This window comes from Pinus tabuliformis, chromosome 2_2 (genome assembly GCF_031772625.1).
Source record: "Pinus tabuliformis cultivar Carrire ecotype Pingquan chromosome 2_2, CPIR1, whole genome shotgun sequence".
Lineage (NCBI taxonomy): Eukaryota > Viridiplantae > Streptophyta > Pinopsida > Pinales > Pinaceae > Pinus > Pinus tabuliformis.
In genome coordinates this window covers 343,990,674-344,002,371 of record NC_142300.1, presented here as the reverse complement: position 1 = coordinate 344,002,371, position 11,698 = coordinate 343,990,674, and the positions used below count along the sequence as shown (strand labels likewise).

Here is an 11,698-nt window from a genome sequence, read left to right as displayed (position 1 = left end):
GTATCATGAGGGTGAAAAAATACAACTATAAATATATATCGAACCGAAGAACTGGTACCTCATGAACCATAACTTATGGTATGAGGAGGTCATAAAAAGGTCACACCCCTCATGCATACATGCTAGATATAATAACCGCATAATTAAAATCATATCTCCTAAGTGTAGAGTAAGTGCCAGTTCAAAAGGTAGGAGTATGGGGATGCATATTAGAACAAAAAGAATTCACTAGTTGTTGTAACCTTTGTTATGCAGAAAATAAGTACACTACAAGGTAAAGCACAAGAACATTGAGGGTTATAATAGAAACATACATATATTGTCTAGCAGTAAACATTCAATAAACTTCATCACCAACATTGATTGAATTTCAAATTTGGAAGTAACAATTTCGATGAATACTTGTTGAAGTCATATACAGTAAGGTTGGTATCTAGGTGTAGTGTTGTAATGGTCTTTGTCATATTAGGGATGTTACCACTATCGGAAGTAGCACCCTTGTATATCCAAATTGAATTCAAAATGAGACCAAGCAAGATGAAACAAGTGATACCCAGTATATCATTGTAAACAAAGACTACACCATGGTTCCCAAGGATATGTAAAATTCACCTAGGAACATTGTCAAGGGGCATGCAAGTATAATGAGACCTTGAGTAACATAAGCCATGCGAAAGCCATGCATACAAACTGCTTAAGGGAGACATGTAAGAAATAGGATGTTGTTAATTGATAAAAAAATAGGGATGACATATTCAACTTAGGCTGAATATTATATTCCCTCAATATCACCCAACATTCAATAAACATAAGATGATTATCATCATGGTGAATAGATAACAAAAAGTTAATGAGTAACCACAAGTGGTGATGTTAGTACAACAAGAAAGAAAAAAAGAAGAAGAAGAATTAGGGAGATGTGACAAAGGGTGAGAGAGAGAGATAGAAGGAGGAGCAAAGATGGAAGGGAGAGAGAAAAGGGGAGAGGGAGAAAGATAGTGATAGATTTGGAGAGAGGGAGAGAGATAGAGGGAGACAAATATGGTGGGATATTGAGAGATGGAGGTGGGAGAGAGAGGAAGGAAGAGAGAGGGGAGGGAAGAGAGAAAAGGAGAGAGGGAGAGAGAGAGAGATGGAGTTGGAGGGGGAGAGAGAGGGATGAAAGAACAAAGAAATAGGCAGATAGAGGTGGAGAGAGAGGGAGTGACAAGGGAGATATTGAGAGAGAGCGAGGTAGAAAGGAGTGGAAGGAAGAAGGAGAAGAGGAGGGGAGAGATATAGGGAGAGAAGGGAAAGAGAGAGAGATAGAGGGAGGATTAGATATTAAGGTGAGAGAGAAAAGGGGAGAGGGAGGAAGATAGTGATAGAGTTGGGGAGAGAGAGAAGAGTGATGGGGGGAGAGACAAAGGGAGGTGGGAGATAAAGGGAGAGATAGGACTCAAGAGAGAGAAGGAGAGAGAGATGGAGTTGGATGGGGAGAGAGAGGGAAGAAAGAAGAAATAAAAAGAAGGGGAAAGGTAGAGAGAGAGAGGGAAGAAAGAAGAAATAAATAGAGGGGGAAAGGTAGAGAGAGAGAGAGAGAGCGAGTGCAAAGGAAGTGATGGAGATAGAGTTAGGGGAGAAGAGAGCTAGGGGGGGGGAGAGAGAAGGAGAGAAGGGGAAGAGAGAGAGAGAGGGAGAGGAGGGGAAGTGAGAGAAGGGGATAGTAAGAGGGAGGGAGGGGGAGAGAGAGAGATAGATATGGAGAGAGAGAGTGTAGGTTTGGGGGTGAGATAGAGAGAGTTTGTATGTTCGAGGGTGAGATAGAGAGAGGGAATAAGAAAGAGACACATAGAGACAAACATAGATATTATATAGTATTATATAAACAGCCTAGATCCGTCTTAACCGAGATCTATCAAGCACCGAGAGGGATCAAATCTTTGGAGGTGCAAACATTTCCTCAAGTTTTGCACCCAAAAATAAGTTTTCACCTCGAAAGATTGGATCCCTCTCAGTGCTTGATAGACCAAGGTTAAGATGGACCTAGACTAGTCTCTATCAAAATTAATATTTTAAAGTACAATAATTTTATCCCATAAAATTTGAGGTGATCATTAAAAAAAGCTAGTGAACTTTTTTTTTTTAATTGCAAAATTAACTCATTTGCTATAATTACCCTTAAAAAATTTCAATAATTGAAAAAAATATTTCTTTCTTTCACAATATCATATTTAAAAATTTCCATAATTGACCATGCGCTTAAAAAATATTTCTTTCTTTTGCAATATCATATTTTACCATATCATTGACTTTTTTCACCCAAATATATACGAAACCTTACCCTCTAAAAATCTCGATAATAAACAATGCCCTTGAAAAAATATTTCTTTCTTCTGCAATATGATATTCTACGGCCATATCATCGACTCTTTTCACCAAAATGTATATGAAACCTCGTTAGGGTTTGAAAAAATATGAAATATTTATATCATCCCTTATATGTTACTAAACTTTTAGAATGGAATCATTGCAAATATATTTATTTCATCCCTTGTAGGATACTAAACTTTTTGAATGGAATCTTTGCAAATTTTAATGAGATGTACATGAAATGGTCTCAATTTTGATTTTGCAAAATTTGAAATAATTGACCCTCATCAATATATTTTTTATTTTTAATGTGGGGTAACACAACCAGGGGGTTGGGGGTTGCTTTATAGGAGAGAAAATAAGTAGACGGGACAATGGAAGGAAATTAAGATGATTGAATGGTGATGGAAGGAAGAGTGATGTGTAAATGTTTTATTTTTACATTTGAAGATATTTTTTTGTTCTTTTTAAATCAAATAAATTGAGTAGAATAAATATATCTGGAAAGATGAAACAATTATAGAGATGTTTTTAGAATAAATATATCTAGAAAGATGAAACAATTATAGAGATGTTTTTAAATATTTATTAGGTTAATATTAATTTCTTTTTAATTTATAATTACTAGTTTTTTTATTTTTTTTGTTTTATTATTTTATTTTTTATTTTTTAGGGGTTGTATTAAGATTTGTAAAATTAATGTGGATATCAGATTGTTTAACAAATTATAAAAATTAGGCTATGAATTAAAGATGCATTTTCAAAATTATCTTATTTTTTTAAATATTTACTATGACTGATATTTTTCATATGTGCACTTTATGATGTTGGATAATTTTTTATTATAAAATATTTGTAATTTTATTGTTTTTTGTATCAAAGTATCCGTAATAGAATTAGAGTTAACATCAACCAATAATAATTATTGATAGGAAGAGAATGAGTATATACATATTTAATATTTATCATTATGATATTTTGTAAATAATATTAATTGAATAGATTAGGTAAAATGCATCTATTATGGCTTTTGTATGAATTCAAAGCTTTTTGTTAAAAATATTTGTTATATTTTTGACGTAATATTATATGCACAAAAATATCCAAGTAATCATAGATTCTAGCATATCGTTTTTAGCATAACTTAATCACATAATTCAAATCTATAAGATGCATTAAATTCTAAAGAGATTTCTACTAACCATAACAAAGTTCAACATGAAAAACATTGTTGTAAGTGGTATTTCTAGCATAACCTAATCACATAATTCAAATCTATAAGATGCATTAAGTTCTAAAGAGATTTGGACTAATTATAACAAATTTCAACATGAAAAATATTGTTGTAAGTGGTATTTCCTTATCTAGAGCATCTCAATGATATTTCGACATATCATATGTAGTTATAAAGTTCAAATAAAACTAGGTTGTGCATAATGAAAACATAAACCCTTTCATAAATTAATTAAATTATAAACCATTCATTAAATCATTTAATCAAGTGTGTAAACATATTTAATAGAAATATTATATCTATTTGGATAATAAACAATTGATACTAGAGAAGAGTTTAACAATATATCATCTTAATGCATATAAATGTTTACAATCACTATCAAAATAAAATTGTTTTATAAAACGAAAATTGAAAACCATTTAATAACTCTAAATTTAAATGGCATGGACCTCTCAAATTTATTTTCAAAATATAAAAACATAAATAATGTGAATCATTAACATATTTATAATACATTTAAAAAACAAACAATGAGAAAAATAGCATGACATGAAAAAGCATAATATGTAAAGGCGATATTAATATGAAATATACATACCAATATGTATGTCACAAATATCTCATCAAATTCAATAAACATGTCATATACATATTTCAACTCAAATATACAAAAAGTGGTACATGTCGTCATCCCTCACTATGGACCAAAAAATTAGTGAATTATTTACAAAATTTTGGCCCCACCCATATGCAAAAGTTTGGTCTATCCCATATAAAATATGCAATACATCAACCTATACAAAATTAGTTGGGCCTACAAAATATTTTATATATCCACCTCTACTGTGGTTGAATATTAAGATCCTCTTATTCCAAAATGTGTCTTCCTTCCTTTCATAGTGAGGCTTATTGACCTCCCACCACCACCGTTGTTGATACTGCACACCATAAAAGTTGCTAGGCTTATTGACCTCCCACCACCACCGTTGTTGATACTGCACACCATAAAAGTTGCTACCACTCTATGGGAGAGACTACTAACACACGACAATGTATATGTTTTTTTATCAAGCATGTTACCAAGACCATTTAATTGGAAAATATAATTCCTACTTATCTTAGTTGTCATGCTTTCTATGTATAGGAGTATGTTCCTAGTGTTTAACAGTTTGTTGAGGTTTAGTTGGTTGAGATATTCTCTCCAACTAATTAGCTTCTTATATTAGTGTGCAGTTGAGATATTCACTCAACAAAGAGATTGTATGTCCAAAATAGATTAGTTATCTCAAAACATAGCTCATTGTATTTATATTGTCTTATTATTTTGATATGAATTTAATTTTGAGAGTGTCTTATGAAAATTTAACTCTTAACAACTAGAGTTTAACGTCTCTTCACAAATCTGCCAACTTGGTTGTAAAAGTTATAATCCCCATTATTTTAGCTATTCACTAAAACAAGGAATTGTTATGAAATTGGTTTCGTTTCCAATAATTCCTTGTAATTTGTTTAAAAATAAAAATAATAATTTTATTTTGAACATCCTAATCAAAAGATTATTATGGTTGTCCCTTACTTTAACACCAAGATTAGATAAAAGATGAATCTATAAGGCATGATCCATATGCCTCATGTGTGGGGAAGCATAATCAGCTTTATATTTTGTATCTTAATGTATATTATTCTAAGCATAATCAGCTTTATATTTTGTATCTTAATGTATATTATTCTAAGAGGTAATGGAATCTTATACGAGTTAGTGGTCATTATGATCCAGTGAGTTGTGATTTTACCACTCCCTCTTAAAAAAGGAGGTCTCTCTTCTTTAGCATGGATCATTGTGTCTGGAAGTCTTTCAATTTATAATAATTATTTATTTATTTATTAATGTAAATATTATTTTATTATTTTTACTTATAAGAGTTAGTGATACATCTCTTATAAGCATATTATGTTTATAAATAGCTTATAAAAAAATAACCAAAAGTTTTATTAAAAATATAAAGAAAGAAAAAGAAGAAAGTTTTTCCAAAGATGAAAATGATAACAGCAAACAACGTTTTGATTAAGGAGAGAAAAAGAAAGAAGAATTGCTGCAGTTTTCTAAGGAGAGAAAAAGAAAGAAGAATTGCTGCAGTTTTCCCTTGGCATGAAGGCAAACTTTAATCTAATATCAATCATTCAGATTAAAATTCGAAATCCATAGTCTTAAATAAAACTCGTATTTAGAATTAAAAATTATGGTTTTTTTTTACATATGGAACAAAATCAACGTACATTACATATATAACGTTTCTGGATTAAAAAAAAAATACCACATATTCTCTATTTATTAATAATAAAAGCCCCTTGTTGTTTGCCACTAGGTCAGCAGAAGCAGTTAGAAAGGAGCGAAATTGTTAAGGTTAGTATCACTTCTGTCTTTGAAACAAAATTGATATTATATCATTGTAAACGAAGTTTTGTTCACGCTTAAATGAGCAGCAGTCATGGACACGATAGAAAGAAAAGCTTGAAATTTAGATTTTGCTGCTAATCTTAAGAAAGCTTTTAACAAAAGTTTCAACTATTTTAATTTGAGAAGCTTTGAATATTTACCTGTTACACAGCTCACATAGAATATGATTGTTCAATTTTTTTCCCATACACCTTAAAACCAAAAACCAAAATAACTTTCTGACCAGTACCATTGAAAACACACATAGAAGTCATGACAGAAACGGAAATGTTCGTTCAATTATAAGGGCAGAAATCACTTAATACCGACGGAAATACTTCTTCAACGATATTCCCCGAACTACGTCCATTAATTTTACACAGATAGATTTCATAAGTGTGAGTGAGGTGGGGAGAAACTAAGATACATAGCTCTGAAAAATAACAACTATGGTTACGAAATCATTCTTCCAGTAAGATGGCAGTAATTAATTTCCATTTCCACGGTGGCCTTTCGGATCATGGTCGCGGTTGGCACCCGGACCTGAGTAGTCCATTGTGCTGCTCATTACGCCGTTGCCCTCCGCCAACAGTATCCTCCCTTTCTCCTCTATCTCAGCAGCTTGCTGCAACAAGTAAACACAAACTTATATATTCCTGTTCATTTCACAAAATCTAAATATTCAAGCAATATAAATTATGCATAAAGTTCTCAAACAAACAACGCGTCTGCACCTTCGTTACGACTGTGTCCGATTCGGCAACGCCGACGCCTTGCATAGATATTCCTGTTGCGCTAGGGTTTTCTGGACCAGATTCTGTAACAAACAAAAGAAAGAAAATAATATACCTTCATCAGCACAATGTTTTTCTTAAAAGCAGCCCAGAAGAATAATTTTTTTGTTGCGTATATTTATGCATGTAGGATACCCTAAGTCGGCATACCTAGTAATAGAGGAGCGCAGGGTGCCTTTCTGATTGCTTCTGTGAATCCGATGAAACACAGAAAAACCAAGAACGAAAACCAACACTGAATTCTCTTTTCGGAAGCCATGCAGTGCAAAATGCAAATGCCTGTGTTTACCTAACTTGGAGAATGAATAAATGATTAAAGGAGAAAATGCAAAGCGGTATATATAGATGATTTGTGGCGGTGCAAGGACGAGGGGTCACACTTGCACATATCGAGAACACTATTGGCGCACATTCTATAATGACAATAATATGTGATCGTGCTTAGCAAGGTAGGAATTTCAAATATGAAGCATCTTTCAAATTTGAAAGTTTTCGCAATTTTAATGTGGGTTTTGATCTTTTTAATCAGAATGTTGATGGGTTTAAGAAATTTCTGATATATTTAAAAAACAAACCATTTTGTGATTGGCAAACCTTGGGACTAGCATTTTACCTGTCAAATTCCATCCCTGGTGCATACAAATAACTCTTGTGACCACACATAACTCTTGTGAACAATAATTGCAGAAATATAATCATAAATTGTCTTATCTCAGGAAATAGTGTCTGTGAATCTGTATGCCCTTTTTGGAATAACAGGGCTACCGTTGAAAGAAAGAGTCTACATTGCAGAGCTCAGAAAATGTTAAAAAGTAGATTCATTGCGGTTTCATTATTCTATCCATAATAATTATTCTACGTTATAATTTAAGCTTGATGTGAGAGTTCACTAAAAAGATTGCCTCTTTGGCCCCAGCCACTAAAGGGAAAGTGGTCCCTGAACAGACTCAATTAACAATAGCTGACTTCACTTATGCATGCATCCATGTCCAATGTCAGGCGTCTTGGTGTCAAAATGTCAAGGCGTAACTGTGCAAAACAAATAGTCAATGTAAAACTTTATGACTAGGGTTTCGGAATAATTCAGTGCTCACCATCGTCCGGCCACCAAGAATCGATACTTTTACTGACGTTATTATGTCGCAATATCTTACGAAAATCTGGAATCGATTTCACATTTTCTTCATTTATAATGACAGCGGGCACTACTTGATATCGATACGACAAGGACGGTCGAAATCAACCTAAATAATAAAATTAGCATGTACTTGTACGTACAAAGACAAAAAATTAGCTAATGTAGCTATAATCATTATAATTTAAAATTTACTGCTGAGAGGTTCTCACATTCTAAGCACTTGAAATACTGTGTAAATTATATTTTTTTATCCATTACAGTATCAGATCCTACACCTATACCTCTTTACATACGTGAGGTTATGGACCCCTCCCAAATAATTGCCATGGTGACCTTGTGGATCCACTCAAAAAGTATGGCAGGTTTGATGATAAATAAAGTTGGTTTTTGGAATTAGAGTTAGAATTGTTTTCTTTAAATATACTTGTGGGTAAGGGGTTGACAAAGTTTATAATGAGTATAGTTATTTTATATTTTAAGTCCAAAGTAGCTTTCTCCATCAAAGATATTTGTAGGTTATGGAGATAGAATAGAAAAGATGTCATATTTTTTTAAATGACAAAGACTCGAGGAGTTTTATTTTATTATGTATTTTTTATTTATGGATTTTGTATTCATTTTCCCATTCAAATTTTTATTAAATTTTATATTTATTTTTTCAAAAATAAATGATAACTAATGTTAATGTTCTATATTAAATATTTTTTTAATTTTATTAAAATTATATAAAAAATAATGTAATTTAAAAAAAAAAAAACTATAATTGTGAGTGTGTAAAGAGAATAATTTTATCAAATTTATTTAATATTTTTATTTAATTATATTTATTATTATTTAATAAATAGAAAAATAAATAATGCACTTATTAGATAAATTTAAACTAATAAAAATTATCAAAACATCTTAATTTCATTATTTCGAAAAATCATTATTAATATGTGCATTATATTTATTAAAGAATACTAATTTTTTACAAAGATTACAGTGAATTGTCATTTAAATTTTTTTTATCTAAATTAAAATTAAATGGAAAAAATGGCATTCTCAACTAATTGGCATGTTATTCTAAAAAGTTATCCACCTACATGTTATGTAAAACATAAAATAAAAATAATAAAATTATTATTTTTAAACTAAATAATAAAATCATTAGTTTTGAACTTTACAATAGTACTAGAGCTTATAAAAACATTTTTCAATATAAAACATGGAAATTATAAGAATTACAATAAGAAAATGTTGAACTTTACAATGACATTAAAATTTCTCATAAAATTTGTTTTAATTTTTTATTTGAGAACGTTGTGTTTTCACAAATGTCATCGTTGCACTTTGTATAATGAATGCTAAACCTTTAGATATACACACTTTGCAATCATTATAGCAATTTCTCTGAACCATTGAAGATACAAAGTAATTGGCCATGTCTTATATGGCAATGGAAACACTCAACAATATTATATATCAGGTAAGTGCATAGTTGAAAATTCATATTAAGAAGTTGGATTAAATGGAGGCAAGGCAAACACTCAGCAATATTATATATTAGCTTCTTTCACACCTTTACACTCGCTCATCTTTGCACTTCGCACAATGAAAGTTTCCTCCACATCTCCAGACTCCACACAATGTAAACTTCCTTCACACATCCGAACTCTACATAATGAAAGCTTTCTCCACACCTTCGCACCTAGCACAATGAAAGCTTCCTCCACAACTCCACACTCCACACAATGGAATCTAAACTCTAAGATATGTAGTTGCTTTGAACCGTTGAAGATATAGAGAAATTTTCCATGTTTTATCTGAAATTCATATTAAGAAGTTGAATTAAATGGAGCTAAGGAAAATGCTAAACAATAATATATGTCAAGAAAATGCATACTTAGAAATTTAAGTCCAACGAAATTAATATATCAATTTCACTCTAAGATGTGGAGGAAACTTTCATTATTATTTGTGCAGAGGTGTGGAAGAAGCATAATGAAAGCTTCCTTCGCACATGTGCACTCTGCACAATCAAATATTTCTACGTCAGCTACTTAACATGAATTTTAGATAATATGTGGCTAATTTTTTTATATCTTCAAATATCCAGGGTAGTTGTTGTAATGATCGCAAAGTGTGCATATCTCAAGATCAAGCTTTCATTGTGCAGAGTGTGGAGGTGTGGCGTGCGAAATTTATGGGTCAATGACAAGTAATTATAATATTGACACACAAGTAATATTTGCAGAGAGTCAAATAGGTATAGGATTGAATGACTTTCAAACCTATGGATTCCAAGGATGGTGAAATGCAATTATCATGAGACACATTACATGAAAATTATTGGACCAAAGTTTAAATTACCCCAAAATAGGAACATTAAGGAACAAAATTACAAATTCGCATCATGTATGACAGTAGAATATTTCATTGTTCAAAGTGTGGGAGTGTCGAGAAGAACAATGAAAGCTTCATCCACACCTCTCCACTATGCACAACAAAATTTACTCAATTAAAAATAAAATATTAAAACAGATAACTTCTTTTGAACTTTATCAAGCAAACGTAGAATGTGTTAGAAAATCGGGAGACTTATGTATTGTAAATGATTTTCCTTAACTTCATAATTACTTGTGATATATGTTGTCCTTTCATAAATTTATTACTTCCTGTTCATCAAGAAATTACCAAAACATTTAAAATGACAACAAGACAAAGTGCACAAGATATAGGCTCCAAGCCAAGGAGAAACACCCCCAAGGGAAAAAGGCCAGAAAGAATGCTTTTCTTCTTATAGAATCCTCTTACAATGAGACTTCCACGACAAAAATACCAAAGCCCAAGATCCTCCCAAGCACCAAGTCAACCCTCCCAACAAGATCCCTTCAAGGTAGCTTCAAAACTTCATCCCTCTACAGCTTCGCTCTAGAATTTTGACCCTGCAATTTTCGTCCTCCTCCAACTTGGTAGCAACAAAACCCTAACTTCAAATGTGTGAAGAGAGAGCTAATCCCCAGAAACTTCAACTTATTTTCTTCCTTTCTTCATCTTTCTAACTCTTCTTTTCCTTCGCTATTGCATATCAAACTTGTGTTGGATGTGTGTCATAAATGAGATCAAGCTCCATGTATTTATAGCCTTCTTTAGGAGTCCAGTAGCCCTCCCTTAGGTTGACTCATCCTTGAATGAGGTCAAACTTGGTCTTGGAGGAGTAAATGGTTTTTTATCGACAAAATAAATATTTTCCTTTTTCACAATGAGTCCAAATGGAACTATAATACATTACATATATTGTTATTTGTCCTCAAAAGACCTTGAAAAACATAGAAGAATGAATAACATGCTTTTGAACTAGAATTAAGCATGAAACCCATGATTTACATAAAATAAAAATTGTATTTTCTTTCTTTTTCTTTCTTTATACAAAGTGTACAATGTCATGATTACAAATGTCATTTCCAATAGAATGGAGGTGAGAAAACACTCAAAATTATTATATATCAAGTGCATTCCTAGAAATTTAAGTCCCCACAAAATTAATACGTCGATTTCAATCTAAGGTGTGGGGAAAGTTTTCATTGTATAGATTGGAGAGGTATGAGAGTGAAAAAGTGCATAAGAAGCACAATGAAAGCATCCTCGACACCTTCGCACTCTGAGGAAATATATTTTGTATTTCTTATGAAATTTATTTTTTATAACCCTAACCAAAGTTATAAAATAAATATGTGTAAATATCGATGTGGAATATA

General features: G+C 31.7%; 1 protein-coding gene across 1 annotated transcript; it reads right to left on the bottom strand.

The window, feature by feature from the left end:
• Window positions 1-6,292: 6,292 nt before the first annotated feature.
• LOC149192677 (uncharacterized) lies at window positions 6,293-7,110 on the bottom strand. The gene is made up of 3 exons (XM_089406441.1): window positions 6,971-7,110; window positions 6,761-6,843; window positions 6,293-6,651 (listed from the first exon to the last, which is right to left on the bottom strand). Exons 1-3 carry the CDS (start codon window positions 7,077-7,079, stop codon window positions 6,514-6,516), a joined length of 330 nt encoding a protein of 109 aa, XP_089262567.1. The 5' UTR covers window positions 7,080-7,110; the 3' UTR covers window positions 6,293-6,513.
• Window positions 7,111-11,698: the final 4,588 nt, after the last annotated feature.